The 23223-nt window shown below is 38.2% G+C and overlaps 1 protein-coding gene and 1 long non-coding RNA gene across 9 annotated transcripts in view; one reads left to right on the plus strand and one right to left on the minus strand.

Moving 5' to 3' along the window:
* The window catches only part of LOC124507616 (uncharacterized), a 156930-nt gene that overhangs the window by 35434 nt on the left and 98273 nt on the right, over window positions 1-23223 (plus strand). For 7 of the 8 annotated variants that reach the window (XR_006961052.1, XR_006961047.1, XR_006961048.1 and 4 more), the window contains one exon: window positions 13492-13547. The exons of the other annotated variant lie outside the window; for it this stretch is intronic. This is a non-coding gene — a long non-coding RNA (uncharacterized LOC124507616). Of the gene's footprint in view, window positions 1-13491; window positions 13548-23223 lie in introns of those variants that run through there. 8 annotated transcript variants of the gene reach the window in all.
* The window catches only part of LOC124507605 (ankyrin repeat domain-containing protein 26-like), a 705441-nt gene that overhangs the window by 23904 nt on the left and 658314 nt on the right, over window positions 1-23223 (minus strand). Inside the window, 6 exon segments of the mRNA XM_047073901.1 lie at window positions 1815-1908; window positions 6824-6894; window positions 15454-15600; window positions 17728-17865; window positions 18098-18278; window positions 20123-20336. Coding sequence (XP_046929857.1) covers window positions 1815-1908; window positions 6824-6894; window positions 15454-15600; window positions 17728-17865; window positions 18098-18278; window positions 20123-20336 — 845 coding nt within the window.

A 23223-nucleotide genomic window follows, 5' to 3' on the forward strand; every position in this document is an offset into this window, starting at 1 on the left:
CCTCAACCGCACACTCAAAAATCATTACTTGACATGGAGTACCTTTGTAAACAGCTAATCGTGTACATTTTATTTGGACTCTTTTCGGTGTTACTTTGAGTGTGTCTTTCTTTTTGAGTCTTAGGGGGCACCCTTACCCTTAGGATGCTGACCAGCATACTTTGTCTCGCTTTTCTTTATAACACGACATTTATCACAAGGGCTGGATGATCACTGGTTTGCCTTTGTTTCCTTTTGAGTAATTTCTTCGTCCATAGAGATTTCAACATATGGAAGTCTTCTGAAGTTCCTTTCAGATGCATACTTGACTTTATTGTTAGGAAGGTTAAGTTGGCTAGAGCTACCTCTTCTTCCCAATCCAGATTCTTCACCTCAAAATTGTGTGCATCAAATGTCTTCACCCAGGTAGCCAATGGTTTGGGGATTCAGGAGATGATAAGGGTCTTCTAGAGAAGTCAGAGCTATGGACTGAGTTGGCTGAAAGCTATCTAAGTGTTTGTTTCACAGGGAACACCTTAAAGTGGCAGATAATTTCATGCCATAACCTTAATTCCTTTCTATGGGGATCTACAGAAAATCCCTCCTTATTCTTTAATAAGCTTCATCAGTTTCGGATATCCTTACAAATTTTAGTTTTTGAGACCCTAATGATTTCTTCAGGACACAGTAGCAGGACAATGCCTAGGACTCGCATTCATAGAAGACTGAACAACAGAGAGTCATGTTACTCACATGAAAAGTTCCCTGTTACTATTTGACTCATTTATAAGACATCTAGAAAAGAAAATAATTTTCAATGTCTCTTCAGCCACAAAAAGGACCAGTCAACAGAATGTTCTAATTCCCCTGACGGGTATAGCTGCCTAATGAAACTTGCATGTATATTATATAGTTTTGTGACTGATAGAAACGAGTTGGTCAGTGTATCTACCTCATTGCTCCCACTTAGGATTTACACTGAGAATCCTACAAAGGAGGGTGAGAGTGCGAGGACATTAAGGGTTCTGCTTGGAAAACAGTTGGGGTTTCACTACACATCAATAAATGAGAATCCTGAATGGCACATTAGTCTTTTCTGAGATTGAATTGTGAAATCTCTGAAAGGCTGATTAACTCAAGTGAGTGGAAAAAGAAAATGGGTTTCTGACCTTGCAATGGTAGGAGCACTATGTTACTAGGTAAGACCCTGACAGAGCAGCCATTTCTCCTTTTTCACTGGCGTTTCTTTTCCTTTACAAAATCCAACAAAGAGAAAAGTCCATTCCCTTGAGAAGGACGTTTGCATAACGACCTGCTAGTCATTCTTGATGAAGAGAATAAATTGCACACTTGTAATTACAAATTACAACAAATCATCGTTAAAATAACCCGTTCTCAAACTCTCACTGAAGGGTTAAGACTACAAGAGAAAGTCAGATTTCAAGATGACATGATCACTCAAAGCATGCGGAAGTTTGAAACACGCTGAAAAATATTAGCAGGGACTCTCACACATCCGTATGCCAACGTTCACAGCAGCATTATTAACAGTAGCCAAAAGGTGGACTAAACCAAACGCTCACTGTGGTATATATAAAATGTTGCTTTTTTAGACTCTCACAATGTTTTTATGAAAATCTCACTATAAACATCATTAGGAGTTCAATCAATTTCATCTCTATAGAAAAATTCCATCGCTAGTAGCAAATAGCAACGATATCAACCAAATATTTGGATAAGTGAGCTTTCCATGTGATCCAAAACATTCTTATGTACTACTCCTAGTGAAATACGGATTCCTTTTCAGTAGGACAGACATTAAGAGACCGACTTACCAAACTTGTCTTTAACAAGTTGCTCGGAAGATTGTGAATTTGGGCCGCTTGCTGTTTGATGGTTTCTTCCTGTCTGGCATTTTGCACTTCTAGCCTAAAATGCAGATCTTAAGATAATTATTCTCACACATAAGCGTAAAACAATACCATATAATATCTGAACAAATGAGGGTCTTACAGAAATTCTTTACATTGTATCAAGAGGAAGATTTGGGAATTGTGCCATTTTTCTCGTGTTTTGTGGATAAGGTGCAAAATAGAGATATAATATCCCAATTTTGCATTTCAAAATAGCTCAAAGCTGGAATTTGTATCCAGCTTAACAATAATATACTGGCATAACAAGTATATTTCTCGTACTACACTGCTTATCTGCTGTATAAATAAGGTATTTTCTGTGAGGTTTAAATTATACTTTTGCATATGATCTTACGTCTTCTCCGCATATCTTATGTCCTTTGCCTCTCGATCCTTTGCTTCTTGCAACTAGAATAAAGAAAAAAAATTTTAACTACTGACAATCTAGTAAAACACCATCACCTGTTTTTGTAACCAAATATTATTATTATTATTATTTTTTTTTACTTAGTGGGGCACAGAGAGAGAGAGAGAGAGAGAGAGAGAGAGAGAACGCCCGAATGGGGAAGGGAGTCATAGGGAGAGACAGAGAAACTTGTAAGCAGGCTCCAAGCTCAGGGTGAAGCCTGATGTGGGTCTCGGTCTCATGACCGGTCTCATGATGTGGAGTTTGGGATCATGACCTGAGTGAAAATTAAGAGTCAGGATGCTCAACCAACAAAGCCACCCAAGTGCCCCTGTAACTGAAATCTTATTGGACCCAGCCACACTCTCCCCTACATGCTGATTGATGGCTACTTTTCGGTCATAACAGCAGAGTGGAGCTGCTACAACAGAGACTGTGGCCTACAAAGCCGAAAATGTTTCAATACTCTTCCAGAATAGTTTACCAAACTTACTCTCTTACAAAAACATAACGTTGTTAATGTTTATAAATTATATATGATCAGATAAACATACAAATGTATCTACTGGTCAAATGGGGGAAATATAGGAAATTACCTTATGGTAAACATTTCTGTTCTCACATTACAAGCACTACATCAACTATGATTTTAAATATTCACATAGGTGAATGACATTGCTATTCTCGTGATTATGAAACTGAACATGCTATTTTCAGTGACAACGAGATATTTCATGGAAGAGTTTGACAAGCAGTATCCTAGTAGGAGCCAGAAAGCCTGGGTCTGAATTCCCAATTCTGCTCGTTATGAGCTCTATGACCTTGAGCACACTCCCTAATACTTCCATGTCTCAGTCTTTGCATCTGTAAAATGAAGGTAATGACAGCACCTACTGGGGCACCTGAGTGGCTCAGTCGGTTCAGTGTGTTGCTTTTGATTTCTGCTCAGGACATGATCTCAGCGTCACGTGATTAAGCCCCACATCGGGCTCTACGTGGACACCAAGGAGCCTGCTTGGAATTCTGTCTCTCTCTCTCTCTCTCTCTCTCTCCCTCTTTCTCACTCTCCCTACCTTCCCTTCCCCACAATCTGTCTCTCTCTCACTCTCTCTCTCTCTCTCTCTCAAAATAAGGAACCTTAAAAAAATGATCTCAAAATAAATAATAATAGTATCTACCTAAGTGGGATCTTGGTAATATAAATTTAGGAAATAATACATGAACAACTTACAAGGGTACGTGGCACATAGTCAGCTCTAAGTGTATGCATTTAGCATGATTACTGTTGCTGTATTTTGTGTTCCAATACAATGAGATAGTTTAGGCAGGTGGCATGCCAATACAAGTAGCCCCGTATGCAAACTATACTGAAGTTATTCTTCATATCACCACAAGTGGCAGCAAATGGGAGGATGAGGCCCAGAATCTCTCCTCAGTACTTCACACAACTTTCGCCAATGCCACTAGCAAACAGTACTTTTTTTCCCTCTTATAATACTTTCAACTAACATCCTCTCTATACCCTCAGTGGACAATGCTCACAGAGTAAAGTACAAATAGCACCGCCTAGACTGAGTAGTAGATGCTTTACATGACCATCAGAGGCAAGGGAAAGCCACTGATATGGAAATAATGGAGTCTTGCTAAACCAAATTTCCTCAATCATTTCATGCCCGTACTGTTTACGTTAGGCTGCTTTAGCAGGTACTCTGGTGAAGAGATTAAGGCTTTGTGGTAACAGCATATCAGAAAAGCTGGCCCCAGAGCTTTGCCGTTGGTAAAGTGCTACACATCTGTAAATCACAGCACCGGCTGCATAAGGAAGAAAGATTTCAATTTCTCCTTTTCTATTAACCATTTGCTTAAGTTTGAAACATTCTCCATCTATAACACTGCTTCTCCCCTTGCAGTGGACTCGAACATTCTTTAATGAATCATCTCATCCACAGATTCAAGTTTTCTTCACTTATTCCTTCTTTTACACTAAAATCTAACTTCCACTAAGAAAATTTGAGGGTCATAAAGGACCTTTTTTTAAAAAAAAATTATTAAAGTCTTTATCCTGCTTCACTTCTCACCAGCAGCTGAGAAAAATGATCATACCCTCCGTCTGCACTTCTAACCCCACCTTATTTCTGAAGGACGGCAACCCCTGACATTAAGTCCTTGCCCCTTGCTATCTGTGTTTTGAATTGCTCTTCAGGCTTCAAAAACAGATTCTCAAATTCACATTTCCAGCTTTGGCCCTTTACCTAGGCCATGTGTCCTTTTCGCTCTTCCATCTGGTGCTCATAGACATCCTCCTCAACCGCGCACTCAAAAATCATTACTTGACATGGAGTGCCTTTGTAGACAGCTAATCGTGTCCATTTTATTTGGGCTCTTTTCGGCGTTAGAGTGTGGCTTTCTTATTGAGTCTGAGGGGCACTTTTACCCTTAGGATGCTGACGAGCACACTTTGTCTCGCTTTTTTTATAGCACGACATTTATCACAAGGGCTGTATGATCACTGGTTTGCCTTTGTTTCCTTTTGAGTAATTTCTTAGTCCATAGAGATTTCAATTTACGGAAGTCTTCTGAAGTTCCTTTCAGACCCATACTTGGCTATATTGTTAGGAAGGTTAAGTTGGCTAGAGCTACCTCTTCTTCCCAATCCAGATTCTTCACCTCAAAATTGTGTGCATCAAATATCTTCACCCAGGTAGCCCCTGGTTTGGGGATTCAGGAGATAAGGGTCTTCTAGAGAAGTCAGAGCTATGGACTCAGTTGGCTGAAAGCTATCTAAGTGTTTGTTTCACAGGGAACACCTTAAAATGGCGGAGAACTTCATGCCATAACCCTAATTCCATTCTCTAGGGATCTACACAAAATCCCTCATTATTCTTTAATAAGCTTCATCAGTTTTGGATATCCTTGCAAATTTTAGTTTTTGAGACCTTAATGATTTCTTTAGGACACAGTAGCAGGACAATGCCTAGCACTCTCATTCATAGAAGACTGATCAACAGAGTGTCATATTACTCGCATGAAAAGTTCCCTATTACAATGTGACTCATTAATAAGACGTATAGAAAAGAAAGTAGTTTTCAATGTCCCTTCAGTCATAAAAAGGACCAGTCAACACAATGTTCTAGTTCCCCTGACGGGTATAGCTGCCTAATGAAACTTGCATGTATATTATATAGCTTTTGTGACTGACACAAACGAGTTGGTCAGTGTATCTACCTCATTGCTCCCACTTAGGATTTACAATGAGAATCCTACAAAGGAGGGTGAGAGTGGGATGACATTCACTGTTCCACTTGGAAAACAGTTGTGGTTTCACTACATAAATTAGAATCTTGAATGGCACATTAGTCTTTTCTGAAATTGAATTCTGAAATCTCTGAAAGGCTGATTAACTCAAGTGAATGGAAAAAAAATGAGTTTCTGAACTTTCAATGGTAGGAGCACTATGTTACTAGGTAAGGCCCTGACAGAGCAGCCATTTCTCCCTTTTCACTGGCATTTCTTTTCCTTTACAAAATCCAACAAAGAAAAAAGGCTATTCTTTGGAAAGGACGTTTGCATAATGACCTGCTAGTCATTGTTGATGAAGAGAATAAGTTGCAAATTTGTAATTATAAATTACAACATATCATCATTAAAAGAACTCTTTCTGAAACTCTCACTAAAGGGTTGGGTTTACAGCAGAAAGTCAGAATGCCAGATGAGATGATCACTCAAAGACTGAGGACGTTTGAAACACGCTGAAAAATATTAGCAGGGACTCACACATCTGTATGCCAATGTTCACAGCACCTTTATATACAAGAGCCAAAAGGAGGACTAAACCAAATGCTCACTGTGGTATATACAAAATGTTGCTCTTCTTAGATTCTCACAATATTTTTATTTAAATCTCACTACAAACATCATTACTTTATGAATTCAATCAACTTCATCTATATAGAAGAATTACATCACTAGTAGCAAGCAGAAACAATATCAACCAAATATTTTGATCGGTGAAATTTTCCATATGAGCCAAAACGTTCTTATGTACTACTACTAGTGACATAAGGATTCCTTTTCAGGACAATCATTAAGAGATCGACTTACCAAACTTGCCTTTAGCAAGTTGCTCTGAAGATCTTGAATTTGGGCCACTTGATGTTTGATGGTTGCTTCTTGCCTGGCATTTTTAACCTTTAGCCTAAAATGCAGATCTTAAGATCATTATTCTGACACATAATTTTAAAACTGTATCGTATAATTTCTGAACAAGTGAGGGTATTACAGAAATTCTTAAAATTGTATCAAGAGTATGATTTGGCAATTGTGCCAATTTTCTCGTTGTGTTTTGTGGTAATGGTGCAAAATTGAGAGATAAAATGCCAAAATTTTGCATTTCAAAATAGCTCAAAGCTGGAACTTGTATCCAGCTTAACAATGATATACTCGCATAACTAATACATTTCTCATAGTACACTCCTTATCTGCTTTATAAATAAACAAGTTATTTTCTGTGAGGTTTAAATTATACTTTAGCATATGATCTTTAATCTTCTCAGCGTATCTTACGGCCTCTGCATGTCGTTCCTGTGCTTCTTGTAACTAAAATAAAGAAAAAATAATACTTTTAAATACTGTCAATCTAGTTGAACACCATCACCTGTTTCTGTAACTAAATGTTTTTGTTTTTGTTTTGTTATTTTATACTTGAAAGAGAGACAGAGAGGGAGAGAGCTCACACAAGTGGGAAGGGAGTCAGAGGGAAAGACAGAGAAAAAGGTAAGTAGGCTGCAAGCTCAGGGTGAAGCCTGATGTGGGGCTCGGTCTCATGACCGGTCTCATGATGTGGGGTTTGGGATCATGACCTGAGTGGAAATTAAGAGTCAGGACGCTCAACCAACTAAGCCGCCTAAGCACCCCTGTAACTAAAATCTTATTGGACCCAGCCACACTCTCCTCTACATGCTGAATGATGGCTACTTTTAGGTCATAACAAAAGAGTTCAGCTTCTACAACAGAGACTATGGCCTACAAAGCCGAAAACATTTCAATACTGGTACAGAATAGTTTACCAATCTTACTCTCCTACAAAAACATAACGTTGTTAATGGTTTTAAATTATATATGATGAGATAAAAATACAAATGTGTCTACTGGTCAAATGGAGGAAATATAGGGAATTACCTTATGGTAAACATTTCTGTTTTCATATTCCAAGCACCATATCAACTATGATTTTCAATATTCACATAGGTGAATGACATTGCTGTTCTCGTGATTATGAAACTGAACATGCTGTTTTCAGTGACAACGAGATATTTCTCGGAAGAGTTTGACAAGCAGTATCCTAGTAGGAGCCAGAAAGCCTGGGTCTGAATTCCCAATTCTGCTGGTTATGAGCTGTATGACCTTAAGCACAGTACCTAAAACTTCCGTGTCTCAGTCTCTAAATCTGTAAAATGAAAGTCATAACAGCACCTACTGGGGTACCTGAGTGGCTCAGTCGGGTCAGCGTCTGGCTCTTGATTTCTGCTCAGGACATGATCTCAGGGTCACGTGATTGAGCCCCACATCGAGCTCTGCGTGGATAGTGAGGAGCCTGCTTGGCATTCTCTCTCTCTCTCTCTCTCTCTCTCTCTCTCTCCCTCTCTCTCTCTCTCTCTCCCTACCTGCTCTTCCCACAATCTCTCTCTGTCTCTCTCTCTGTCTCTGTCTCTCTCTCTCTCAAAATAAAGAATCTTATAACAGTGATCTGAAAAATAAATAATAATAGGATCTACCTCACTGGGATCTTGGGAATATAAAATTAGGAAATAATACGTGAACAACTTACAAGGGTACGTGGCACATAGTCAGCTCTAAGTGTATGCATTTAGCATGATTACTGTTGCTGTATTTTGCGTTCCAATACAATGAGATAGTTAAGGCAGGTGGCATGCCAATACAAGTGGTCCCCTATACAAATTATACTGAAGTCATTCTTCATACCACCGCAAGTGGCAGCAAATGGGGAGCATGAGGCCCAGAATCTCTCCTCAGTACTTCACACAACTTTCGCCAATGCCACTAGCAAACAGTACTTTTTTTTTCCCCACTTATAATAGTTTTAACTAACTCCCTGTCTATACTACTCAGTGGATAATACTCACGGACTACGGTACAAATAGCACCTCTTCCATTGAGTAATAGATGCTTTACATGACCATCAGAGGCATGGGAAAGCCACTGACATGGAAATAATGGAGTCTTGCTAAACCAAATTTCCTCAATCATTTCATGCCCACACTGTTTACATTAGGCTGCTTTAGCCGGTACTCTGATGAGGAGATTAAGGCTTTGTGGTAACAACATATCAGAAAAGCTGGCCCCAGAGCTTTGCAGTTGGTAAAGTGCTACACATCTGTAAATCACAGCACCGGCTGCATAAGGAAGAAATATTTCAATTTCTCCTTTTCTATTAACCATTTGCTTAACTTTTGACGCTTTGTCCATCTATCACGCTGCTTCTCCCCTTGCAGTGGACTCGAACATTCTTTAATGTATCGTCTCATCCACAGATTCAAGGTTTCTTCACTTATTTCCTTCTTATACACTAAAATCTAACTTTCACTCCTATCATTCCACTAAGACATTTTGAGGGTCATCAAGAACCTCTTTTTTTTTTTTTAATTTCATTAAGGTCTCTATCCTGCTTCACTTTTCAGCAGCAGCTGAGAAAAATGACCATGCCCTCCCTCTGCTCTTTTAACCACACCTTATTTCTGAAGGACGGCAACCCCTGACATTAAGTCCTTGCCCCTTGCTATCTGTGTTTTGAATTGCTCTTCAGGCTTCAAAACCAGATTCTCGATTTTCACATTTCCAGCTTTGGCCCCTTTACCTAGGCCATGTGTCCTTTTCGCTCTTCCATCTAGATGCTCATAGACAACATCCTCAACCGCGCACTCAAAAATCATTACTTGACATGGAGTGCCTTTGTAGACAGCTAATCGTGTACATTTTATTTGGACTCTTTTCAGTGTTACTTTGAGTGTGTCTTTCTTATTGAGTCTTAGGGAGCACCCTTACCCTTAGGATGCTGACCAGCATACTTTTTCTCGCTTTTCTTTATAACACGACATTTATCACAAGGGCTGTATGATCACTGGTTTGCCTTTGTTTCCTTTTGAGTAATTTCTTAGTCCATAGAGATTTCAATTTACGGAAGTCTTCTGAAGTTCCTTTCAGACCCATACTTGGCTATATTGTTAGGAAGGTTAAGTTGGCTAGAGCTACCTCTTCTTCCCAATCCAGATTCTTCACCTCAAAATTGTGTGCATCAAATATCTTCACCCAGGTAGCCCCTGGTTTGGGGATTCAGGAGATAAGGGTCTTCTAGAGAAGTCAGAGCTATGGACTCAGTTGGCTGAAAGCTATCTAAGTGTTTGTTTCACAGGGAACACCTTAAAATGGCGGAGAACTTCATGCCATAACCCTAATTCCATTCTCTAGGGATCTACACAAAATCCCTCGTTATTCTTTAATAAGCTTCATCAGTTTTGGATATCCTTGCAAATTTTAGTTTTTGAGACCTTAATGATTTCTTTAGGACACAGTAGCAGGACAATGCCTAGCACTCTCATTCATAGAAGTATCATCAACCGAGTATCATGTTACTCGCATGAAAAGTTCCCTGTTACTATGTGACTCATTAATAAGACGTCTAAAAAAGGAAGTAATTTTCAATGTCTCTTCAGCCACAAAAAGGACCAGTCAACAGAATATTCTAGTTCCCCTGACGGGTATAGCTGTCTAATGAAACTTGCATGTATATTATATAACTTTTTGACTGACAGAAACGAGTTGGTCAATGTATCTACCTCATTGCTCCAGCTTAGGATTTACAATGAGAATCCTCCAAAGGAGGGTGAGAGTGGGATGACATTCACTGTTCTGCTTGGAAAACAGTTGGGGTTTCACTACATATGAATAAATGAGAATCCTGAATGGCACATTAGTCTTTTCTGAGATTGAATTGTGAAATCCCCGAAAGTCTGGTTAACTCACGTGAATGGAAAAAAAAAAAAAATGAGTCTGAACTTTCAATGGTAGGAGCACTATGTTACTAGGTAAGTCTCTGACAGAGAAACCATTTCTCCTTTTTCACTGGCATTTCTTTTCCATTACAAAATCCAACAAGGAGAAAAGTCCATTCCTTTGAGAAGGACGTTTGCATAATGATCTGCTGGTCATTGTTAATGAAGAGAATAAATTGCAAACTTGTAATTACAAATTACAACAAATCATCATTAAAATAAACCGTTCTCAAACTCTCACTGAAGGGATGAGATTACAAGAGAATGTCAGAATTCAAGATCAAATGATCACTCAAAGATTGGGGATGTTGGAAACACGCTGAAAAATAGTAGCAGGGACTCTCACACATCTGTATGCCAACATTCACAACAGCATTATTAACAGTAGCCAAAGGTGGACTAAAATGCTCAATGTGGTATATATAAAATGTTGCTTTTTTTAGATTCTCACGTTTTTTTATGAAAATCTCAGTATAAACATCATTACTTTATGAATTCAATCAACTTCATCTATATAGAAGAATTACATCACTAGTAGCAAGTAGGAACAATATCAACCAAACCTTTGCAGCAGTGAGATTTTCCATGGGATCCAAAACATTCTTATGTACTAGTACTAGTGAAATACGGATTCCTTTTCAGGAGGACAGACATTAAGAGGTCGACTTACCAAACTTGTCTTTATCACGTTGTTCTCAGGATCTTGAATCTGGGCCGCTTGATGTTTGATGGTTGCTTCTTGTGTGGCATTTTTAACCTGTAGCCTAAAATGCAGATCTTAAGATAATTATTCTCACCCATAAATTTAAAACAACATCACATACTTTCTGAACAAATGAGGGTATTACAGAAATCCTTAAAATTTTGTCAAGAGGAAGATTTGGGAATTGTGCCATTTTTCTCATCGTGTTTTGTGGATAAGGTGCAAAATTCAGAGATAATATGCCACAATTCTGCATTTAAAAGTAGCTCAAAGCTGGAATTTGTATCCAGCTTAACAATGATATACTGGCATAACTAATACATTTCCCATACTACACTGTTTATCTGCTTTATAAATAAACAAGTTATTTTCTGTGAGGTTTAAATTATACTTTTGCACATGATCTTTCATCTCCTCAGCATATCTTATGGCCTCTCCATGTCGTTCCTGTTCTTCTGGCAACTAAAATAGAGAAAAAATTACTTTAACCACTGAAAATCTAGTAGAAAACCATCATCTGTTTCTTTAACTAAATTTTTTTTGACTTGAGAGAGACAGGGAGAGGGAGAGAGAGAGAGAGAGAGAGAGCATGCAGAAGTGTGGAAGAGAGACAGAGGGAGAGACAGAGAAAATTGTAAGCAGACTGCTAGCTCAGGGCGAAGCCTGATGTGGGGCTCGGTCTCATGACCGGTCTCATGATGTGGGATTTGGGATCATGACCTGAGTGGAAATTAAGAGTCAGGACCTCAGCCAACTAACCCGCCCAAGCGTCGCTGTAAATATTTTTGGAACCAGCCACCCTCTCCTCTACATGCTGATTGATGGCTACTTTGAGATCATAACAAAAGAGTTCAGCTTCTACAACAGAGACTATGGCCTACAAAGATGAAATGTTTCAATACTCTTACAGAATAGTTTACCAACCTTACTCTCCTACAAAAACATAACATCGTTAATGTTTTTAAATTATATATGATCACATAAATGTACAAATGTATCTATTGGTCAAATGGAGGATATATAGGAATTTACCTTATGGTAAACATTTCTATTTTCATATTCCAAGCACCACATCAACTATGATTTTACATATTCACATAGGTGAATTACGTTCCTATTCTCGTGATTATGAAACTGAACACACTGTTTTCAGCGACAAGATATTTCATGGAAGAATTTGAGAAGCAATATCCTAGTAGGGGCCAGAATGCCTGGGTCTGATTTCCCAGTTCTGCTCATTATGAGCTGTATGACCTTGAGCACACTACCTAAAACTTCCATGTCTCAATCTCTGCATCTGTAAAATGAAGGTAATAATAGCACCTACTGGGACATCTGAGTGGCTCAGTCGGTTCAGTGTCTGGCTCTTGATTTCAGCTCAGGACATGATCACAGGATCATGTAATTGAGCCCCACATCGAGCTCTGCATGGACAGTGAGGAGCCTGCTTGGGATTCTCTCTCTCTCTCCCTCTCTCTCTCTCTCCCTTTTTCTCTCTCTCCCTACATGCCCTTCCCCAAAATCTCTCTGTCTCTCTGTCTCTCTCTCTCAAAATAAAGGACTTTAAAAAAGTGATCTCAAAATAAATGATAATAGTATCTACCCCACTGGGATGTTGGGAAGATTACATTAGGAAATAATAGATGAACAACTTAGAAGGGTACGTGGCACATAGCTCTAAGTGTCTGCATGTAGCATGATTACTGTTGCTGTAGTTTGTGTTCAAATGCAATGTGATAGTTTAGGCAGGTGGCCTGCCAATACAAGTTTTCCCCCATACAAATTATACTGAAGTTATTCTTCATTCCACCGCAAGTGGTAGCATATGGGGAGCATGAGGCCCAGAATATTTCCTCAGTACTTCAAAAAACTTTGCCAATGCCACTAGCCTACAGTACTTTTTTCCACTTATAATCCTTTTAACTTACTTCCTCTCTATACCACTGAGTGCACAATGCTCACAGACTACGGTACAAATAGCACCTCCTTGACTGAGTAGTAGATCCTTTACAGGACCATCAGAGGCAAGGGAAAGCCACTGACATGGAAATAAATGAGTCTTGCGAAACTAAAGTTCCTCAATCATTTCATGTCCATACTCTTTACGTTAGGCTGCTTTAGCATGTACTCTGATGAAGAGATTAAGGGTTTGTGGTAAAAGCATATCAGAAAAGCTGTCCCCAGATATTTGCCTTGGTAAAGTAATACAAATCTGTAAATCACAGTTCTGGCTGTGTAAGAAAGAAAGACAAATTTAGCATGCTTTTTCATAGTGAGAGGGAAAAAAAACCTAAACATTTGATTGAACATTTCTCCTCTATTTGATTAAGTGCTTTCATTAATAGTTTTACTTATATAAGCGTGTGTGTGTGTGTGTATAGAGATATACACACATTTTTTAACGTTTATTTTTTGATACAGAGCACGAGTCTGAGTGGCGCAAAACGTGAGGGACACAACAGATCCAATTAGGCTCTGCTGACAGCAGAAAGCCCGATGCAGGGCTCCATCTCAAGAACATGGAGATCATGACCTGAGCCAAAGGCAGACTCTGATCGGATTGGACCCAGCCAGGCACCCCTCAATTTAGTATTTCATTTCTTAGCATACATTTAGAATAAAAGCTTTGCTATACCAATGTTTCCAAGAAGAATTTATTGATACGGTATAAAGTACTTAATTTTATCAGAAAAACTGTTAAGTTAAAGTATTTTCAATTTATACAAGGATAAGTACCACACATATCAAAGATTACTATCCCTTAAATGTATACTTAGGAAGATGAAATTACCTGTCATGAAAAAAATTAAAACAATGTCAAACAAAGGAGTGAATTGTTCTGCACAGGCTAGATGACAAGTGTCAAGAGAGTTAAAGCTAATGGGAGTTAGAACAGTCAGAGAAAGTTCATTGGAAAGGAGACTGTGAGCCAAGTCTGAATAACATAGGTTTACTCAAGAGGAACAGAAACTAAAAAGACAGTAAGGACAGCATGCGTAACGGCTGAGAGATGGTGAAATCAACCCAATTAACTCAGAGGATAAAATCTGATGGCAGAGACATTACAAACGGGTGTCCACACAAGAACTACATAAATGTTCATAAGCAGCAGTATTAATAGGCAAGAAGTGGACACAACCCAAAGGTCCATCAACTGATGAATGAACAAGGGTCTTAACCCACAATGGAGTACTGTTGACAATAAAAAGAAATGAAGCACTGATATAAGCTGTAACCAACACAGATGAACCCAGAAAACATTAAGTAAAGGTAGCTAGTCCCAAAGTACCACACGTTGTGTGACTCCACTTATATGAAATATTCACAAGAGGCAACTCCATTGAGAGACCAAGTAGTAGACTGGTGGTTGCCTGAGGCTGGGGGCAACGGGTAAGGGTTTCCTTTCAGGGTGACGAAAACATTCTACTTGATGGCAGTGATGGTTGCACGAGTGTACACAGAGACAGTGAACTGTGCGTGGCAAATGGGTGACTTTTATGGTATGTGTTTTGTACCTCAAAATAGCTTTAAAAAAACCCAATGGCAGGACACAGAGAATGTTCTTAACTCTCGCTTTTGGGCGCCCATACTATACATGATCTGAATATTTCCGTGCTTTGACAATATGTCTAAAAGGCAAAGAAAATGGAGGAAATGCCGAAATTCAAGTGGTTTGTTAAGCGATCTTTCTGTACAAGTCATCCTGAAATCAATATGCATTCTTCTCAAAAGTGAAGATGAGAACTAAGACAATTATCTGAAACATCCCATTAAACATTATCTTCTGATTTGACCCAGCTTGCCTCATCATGGTAATAGAGATATCATTAAAAAACACTGTTTAGTAGGGGACAAAAGTCTCTTGGGGCACCTGGGTGGCTACGTCAGTTAAGCGTCCAATTCTTGCTTTCAGCTCAGGTCATGATCTCATGGTTCATGAGACTGAGCCTCACACTGGCTCTACACTGACAGCATGGAGCCTGCTTGGGATTCTCTCTCTCTCCTCTCTCTACCCCTCCCCTGTTAACACGCATGCACACACTCTCTCTCACTCTTTTTCTCTCAAAATAAATAAATAAAATGTAAAAAAAAATTTAAATTAAAGAAAGAACAAAAAAAGTCTCTCAATTTCTGTGAGGAAGGATACAAAAGCCTCAACTTTCCTAAGAGTAAATATTATAAGAAAACAATGTATAACACAAATAGGAGAAGGAGAGGCAGAAGTTTACGAAATAAATGCATTGTAAAGATACTAAAATCATAATAAATTAATTATAATGAAAATACCAAAGAAAGCGGTCCATGGAAATTGGTATCCTAAAACACTTTATATTATTTAACCAGCTATAAGTTAGCTGTTGACAGGTTACATTTGCTACATACCTGACTTCTGATTTGACCTAATTTCTTCTTGAGATCCCGTGTTTCATCTTCCAGACGAAGATATGACGTAACCTCTGGGGAAGCCTCTGACATAGACTTTTTCTTCAGAGTATCAGCCAGTTCTTGTTGCAGTTGTCTCGCAACTACCTAATAAGACATTTCTGTTACTGATTTTCTAAATCATCTTATTATTAAATTATGTTAATAATAGACAACTCTCACATACGTACTTTGAGAAATATCAACACATACATCAATTCACCGTCGTTTTGTAACACATACACATTCCTGTTCACTGAATTCAGTTAAAGACACAAAAGGTGTTATCTCCCTGCCTAGTTCTGATTTTTATGGTGTCTCTTTCCAGTCTCAGCACGACAATTTCGTCCTGCAACATGTGGTTTTTCTTGTGTTTTCTCATGATTATCAGAAAGCTAAGTAAAACCAAGCACATTTTCAGATAGCACTGAATAAAATGGCAGTATCATGGTTTTCTTTGAAATGAAAGTATAATCTGTGTTTAAACAATGAAAAGGTTGCAGGGGGTGCCAGTGTGGTTCAGTTGGTTGAGTGTCTGACTCTTGATTTTGGCTCAGGGAATGATCTCACATTCTGTGGGTTCAAGCCTCGCATCAGGCTCTGTGCTGACAGTCAGGAGCCTGCTCAGGATTCTCGCTCTCCCTCTCCCTGCCCCTCCCCTTCTTGCATTCTCTTTCTCTCTCTCTCTCTCTCTAATGAATAAAGAAACATGAAAAGAAAGAAAGAAAGAAAGAAAGAAAGAAAGAAAGAAAGAAAGACAAAGAAAAGAAGGAAGGAAGGAAGGAAGGAAGGAAGGAAGGAAGGTAGGTTACAGAAAGTGAATATCCAACTGGAAAAAAAATAAAGTTGGCTCCAAATCTCAAATTTTAGACAAGCATAAGTTCCCAAAAGTTCAGAACTTTAACTGAAGATAATGAAGGCATGAAAGTCAAAAAGAACTTGTGAGAAAAGTGTTCAGAATCTCAGAATTGGAAAAGCCTTTCGCTGATTTACAACAAACCAGAAGGCCTAAAATAAAAGATTAATAAATCTGACTATACTTAAAAATTGAGTTTACAGTAGATATCGAACACAGCGACCCCACAGTAAAATCCTTAGCTCTGCATATACTCGGACAGATTAAATTTCCTAAAATTCTTCTTTCCTGAGAATATTTCATAGATATCTACTTTGCTACCATTTCTATAGTCAGTTATAAGAATTATATCTATTGATAACTGAAAAATCTAGGCACTGTACTATAATAGAAACACTTCTACATACATCAATGAACTCATTTGGTTATCACAATTCTAGAATGGAGAGATTAAAACGGTGAGCTGCAGGACTCTCCCCAGGTCTTCTCAGTCCACAACTAGTGCTCTTGCACCAACCACTGCCACTTCTCTAGTGTAAATACACAAGTACGAAAGAAGTCTTGTATTTCAAAATACTCATAGGAAATAAGGTGAAATTCATACATCTCTTAGAAAACCATGAGATGATTTACTGCTGCAATAACTTGCATTTCCTCTTCATGTTGAAAACAGTAATAAATATAAAGGAGGGGAAATACACTCAGCTATTTTATTAGGAATAAAATACCTATCAATAAATTATCATTAAGTATATACCACAGCATACCATTGTTATCAAAAGTTCCTTGTAATGAAATAGGATGCTACTTGAAGCAAAAGTGTTACTTTTCTCAAAAGTAGGAGACTTGATACCGAAAATATGATCAGTGAACTGGCTACACTTGTCCTCCTGTCCATTAGCGGAAGTGTTCACCTAAACTATTAATATATCAAGGCAGTGAAGTAACTGTTCAAAACTAAAACACATGTTGCTAGTAGCAATAGTTTTGAGATTAGGGAAAGCTCATCAATTCCTACAGAAAGTAATAAAAGCCTCTCTTTGGACGAGGACATTATGAATGTCACTAGTTGTTGCAGACAATGCATTTAATCAAGAATATTATTTTATCCAGTGAAGCAAAAATGCCACCGTCCCCCATGACCCTCCACTAAATATATGTGCTTTTAAAATCCTCTATAGTTTCCATGATGATCAGAGTTCAGTTTCATATGTACATATATATATATATATATATATATATACATATAGATACACACACACATATGTATATACACACACACACACACATACACACGGAGAAAAAAGTAACAATAACTAAAAAATAGAATGCATACAAATACATACACACATGAACTTCAAAATAACTAAAGAAGATACCTTAGAATTAGTTTTCTTATGAGCCATTTCTAGCTCCTTTTGCTTGCAAAAGAGATTGTTTAGACTTCCATCTTGTAAGACTCTGGCCTTCTGTTCTGGAGAAAGTTGCCACTGAGTGTCACTGCGCTCTTCTACAACCTGGAGACACATTTCATTATGATTCTGGTCTCATACCGTTAAAAAAAAGAAGGTCAAAAGCTGAAGAGGAGAACTTTAAAAAAAATGTTCAAAAGAACATAATCCCATGTTTTAATTTATTTTAAACCTAAAGAATATATATTGAGTCAAAGGGATACTATAAAATATATATGTATACTATTACACTATGTAATATAGATGGAAATACAGTTTTTATCAAAGACTGATTTACCTGATTTTTTGTGGCCTTCAATTCCGTGTTAAGCATTCTAAGAGCGAGTTCAACTTGTTGTTTTGTTTCAACTTCTTTCTTATATTCGTCTTCTTTTCTTCTTAACTTTTCCCTAATATTTTCATATAACATATCAGCATTTCTTCTTTCTTCTTCTTCTTCTTCTTGTTTTAAGGTACATCTGCAATTACATGTGCTTCTTTTAAAATTTGTTTTGTTAGACATAAAAAGTTCATTTTATGATCTGGTTCCACATAAGTTGGCTTATTATCCAAAAGAAAAATTTCTATGGTCTCCAATTGTTTTCCTTGTAGGGCTCATGTTTTTAATTTGTCACTTCAATGTCTTCCAAACCATACATACAGTTGAAAAGAAGCCAGGAGAAAGCATTATGAAACTTCGTTAGTTTTAGTCAGTAATAACTCTGGTAGGTGTTGTAGGAAAGGAAGTTTGAAATTATCCAGGAAAGTTAGAGTTGAAAATTACCCCCTTTCCCACAGGTATAATTATTCCTCCATAGGACAGATAATTCAGTTTCTCATTAAAAAGAGAAGTTGCTGTTTATAAGCAAGTTTATCAATTCACTGGAAATAAAATTTCCACTTGACGAAACCTTACAGGTACCTCCAAAATGATGTGCAGAGAAAGAGAGCATCTGTGGATGTTGTTTACACAACATACACGTGCAGATTACTGTCATCCAAGACTACGCTGACGAGTCTAATATCTGTTGCCTATGCTTTTTGTTTCTTCTTCCACAACACTTGCAACTTACCTTGTTGATGATTACCTACTTTATGAATCACTTAAACATCCCTTCTAGAACAACACAGGATACGTATTAATTAAGTAAACAATAAAGAGTAATATGACCTTTCAGCATACACTTTTGAATTAATTTTATCTACCTATGACAGAGATGCTGAAAAAACTTCTCAGTAACCACTTTCCGTATTACTTTTTTTAATGTTTATTCATTTTTGAGAGAGAAAGGGAGAGCCCATGCAAACAAAGGGGGGGGCAGAGAGAGAGAGAGAGAGAGAGAGAGAGAGAGAGTGAGGCAGAAAATCCGAAGTGGGCTCTGCACTGACAACACACAGCTCGATGTGGGGCTCGAACTCACGAACCCTGAGATCATGACCTGAGCCAAAGTCGGACGCTTGACTGACTGAGCCACCCAGGCGCCCCCATTTTACTTTGTTTAAATTTTTTATTGAGAGAGAGATGACGCAAGTGAGTGAGGGTGGAGAGAGGGAAAGAGAGACAGAATCCCACGAGGGGCAGACAGAGAGGGAGAGACAGAGTGAGAGAAGAGGAGCTCATCCAAAGCGGGGCTCGTGCTCACCCAAAGCAGGGCTCGAGCCCACCCAAAGCAAGGCTCAAACTCACGAGATCATCACCTGAGCCGAAGCCAGATGCTTAACCAGCTGAGCCACCCAGGCACCCCCACTTTACCTTTTAACCCCTGCATGTTAAGAAGCAAACGGAATCAATTTTGGCGGATTTTACTGTCTTGAGAAAAATGACCATTTTATATTCTGTTGGTAGGTACAGAAAGTAATATAAACTTTCATGAGAACAATTTAAAAATATGGATCAAAGACCTTTTTAAAATTTTTTATACTTTAACCAGATTACATTATATTGAAGAATTGACTCCAAGCAACTAACCAGACATGTAGAAACAGATTTATATAAAAGACATTCCTGACAGCATTAATTAAAATACAGAGAGATGAAAAACAAGCAGAATTCAATCTCTTAAATAATGATGTTTCTTGGACTATGGTGGACTTTCATATGGCCATTAAAATTGTGATTTGGAATATACATTAAAGTATTAGAAGTATTCACTGTTAAGAACTTGCTGTGTTATTGCCAAGAATCGCACACCTCACAACACTAAACAAGTATTCTTTCCAGGAAAATCCCATAAGGTAAGTCAGCAATTACAAAACTGCCCCTACACATCTGTAGTATAAAAGGAAACAGTTGAAATATTTCCTTAAAGCCAAGATGCTGTACCTCAAACTGCAGAATTCACGTTCCCATTCCACTTTTTGATGTTCTAACCGTGATATCATGTCTTTGGCTTCCTGTAGCTCGTTTTGTAGTGCACTAACCATTTTGTCCATTTTTGTCATTTTTCCCATAAGAAGTTTACAGTGATTTTTGTTAAGTTTCCTTAATTTCTCATAGGAAACACGTATATCTTGGATTTTCAAGAAGCCAGCAGAATCTGCATCGGAGAAGAAACAGAAATAAAATAGATGAGTACTTTTTGCATATACAGGCCTGTGCATCTTCAATTCACTCATTCACACATTGAGTAAATATATACCTTCAATGGAAGATGTTATACTCAGCTCTACAGATGCAATAGAGAAGACCCCTGGCTCTCGATTAGCTTAAAGTCTAGTGAAGGAGAAAGACAACTCAAATGGTAATTCTAAATTCAGATAGTTCCTATTAGAAGACAGAGTTCTGTGATCATAACTTGATCTAGATTGGGCCCAAGGAAGATAGATGTCCCTGAGGAAGAGATAAATATACTGAGGAATGAAGGATGAGCAGGAGACAATTAAGCAAAGGAGGAAGACAAGCACTCTCGACAGTCTAGAGCATGTGCCGAAGTTCCACTGTAATCTGCTTCTGGCCAAGATGGGGTAACACGTACTGATTGATCTTCCTACCTGAAGCAAGCAAAAACAAAACAGACAAAATACAATTTTAACATGATTTTCAAGACACAGAACTTCAGACAACAAAGGACAATGATCCCTGAAAACAAAACACGTTAGCCTAACACGTATGCCCAAGCTCACTGCCTTGAGAGAGTTTTCAGGCTACGACACAGGAGACATAAATTATTTAGGTAGATTTCACCAGACTCCTCGAGTCGTGGTGGCAAAACTGAGAGTCTGGTGAAGTCAAGGCAGATAGAGACGACAGGTCAGCATCCAGGAGAGGAGAAAGCAGGACACAGAAAGAACCCTGGGCATCTGCACAGGGTCCCCTTTGGCTATTCAGCAGAGTAACAACCAGTGCATACATGGAAGGAAGTCATCAAGGGAAAAAAAATCTGAAAAGAGTAGAGGAAACACTGCCTGGTGCTCCCACAGCACGAGGGACAGTATCTATTCACATTAGCTAAGATAGAAAAACTCATAATTTGCCTTAGGCTGATCACCACTCTGGATTCATCCAATAATTTGTAAGAGCAAGACTAAAGGATCCAACTGTTTGTAAGTAACTTAACTATATCTCCAAACAAAGCATGAAAAGATAACTAGAGGCATGGGAGCTATTGTTTTAAAAACCAAATAGTACTTACAGAGACGTAAATTATGTTAGCCATGAACAATACGATGGGTAGGAATAAACACATATTAGACATCACAAAACAAAGGACTGAAGTTTAACATTGGAAACCTGGGAGAAAACTTCAACTGGGAAATATACAATTGCCCAAAGAGGCAGGGGAAAGGGACAGGAAAAAAAAAATGGCCCAAATCTTCCTAAACCTCATGAAAACTATAATCCCACTGACCCAGGAAGGATATGTCTAGGAAAGAAGAAATGGAAGTCAACTCTTGTGATTTACCTGAACTCTATACGATGTGGTATAACATTACTGGAAGGGAGACTGTGATGCTGAAGCCATAGACTATAAACCCTAAACCAACCACTAAAGCAGCAAAACTGAAAAGTTCTAGCTAGGAAGCCTAAATAGATAAGTGAATAAATGAATACATGAATAAATGAATACATGAATGAATAAATAAATGGATAAAACTGAATCATAAAAATTACTCGATTAAAAGAAAGCGGAAAAAGAAGAGAACGGGAACAAGGAGCAGATAGGACAAATGCAAATCAAACAGCATGATGACATATTCAAATCAACTATCTCAAAAATCACAGTAAATGGCCATTTGTAGCAACGTGGATGGAACTGGAGAGTGTGATGCTAAGTGAAATAAGCCATACAGAGAAAGACAGATACCATATGGTTTCACTCTTATGTGGATCCTGAGAAACTTAACAGAAACCCATGGGGGAGGGGAAAGAAAAAAGAAAAAAAGAGGTTAGAGTGGGAGAGAGCCCAAGCATAAGAGACTCTTAAAACCTGAGAACAAACTGAGGGTTAATGGGGGGGTGGGAGGGAGGGGAGGGTGGGTGATGGGTATTGAGGAGGGCACCTTTTGGGATGAGCACTGGGTGTTGTATGGAAACCAATTTGACAATAAATTTCATATATTGAACAAAAACATCACAGTAAATGAAAACGGTCTAAAAGCCTCAACTAAAACGCAGACTGTCAGAATGGATAAAAAAGGAAGACTCAACTAGATGCCACCTATACAAAATGCACTTTAAATGTCAAGACAGAAATTTGTTCGAAAGACAGGAATATGATATACCACACTAACACTTGACCAAAGAAGGCTGAGCTAGAGTGGCTATATGAATAGCAGACAAAACAGTTTCAAGCAAAAAAAATATATATATATTACCAGCAATAAACAACAGGTCATTATATAATCATAAAAGGGTCAATTAAGAGCAATCTTAAATGTTCATGTATCTGTTAATAGCTTCAAAGTACATGAAGCAAAAATTGATAGAACTGAAAAGAGAAAGAGGCAAATTCACAATTATAGTCTGATATTTCAACACGCTCAACATCAGCAAGGGCATAGTAGACTTGGCCGCCACTATTCTTCTCAAGGATCTATGGAACACTTACCAAAAAAGACTATGTTCTGGGTCAAAAATAAATCTTAATAAAAGGAAGAAGTCAAGAGGCCTGAAGTCATAATAGTGTGTTCCCTGACCACAAAGCAATCAAATCAGAAATCAAGCACAAAAATATCTCTGGAAAATACTCAACTATTTGTGAACTACAGAACACATCGAAATATCCCCTGGGTCAAAGAAGTAATGAAAAAAGAAAAAAAAATTAGAAAGGATTCTGAACTGAATGAAAATGAAAACATAGTAGAATTTGTAGAGTCCTGCTTTAGTAGCACTCACATGAAGACTGATAGCACTGAATGTATACATTAAAAAAGAAGAGGGAAGTGCGGTGCTCCTTGCTGCCTTTGTGGCTCCTCCCCCAGCTT

This window comes from Lynx rufus, unplaced genomic scaffold (assembly GCF_022079265.1).
Source record: "Lynx rufus isolate CCGP_SWC_20201006 ecotype Redwood Valley unplaced genomic scaffold, mLynRuf1.p SCAF_12, whole genome shotgun sequence".
Taxonomy (NCBI): domain Eukaryota; kingdom Metazoa; phylum Chordata; class Mammalia; order Carnivora; family Felidae; genus Lynx; species Lynx rufus.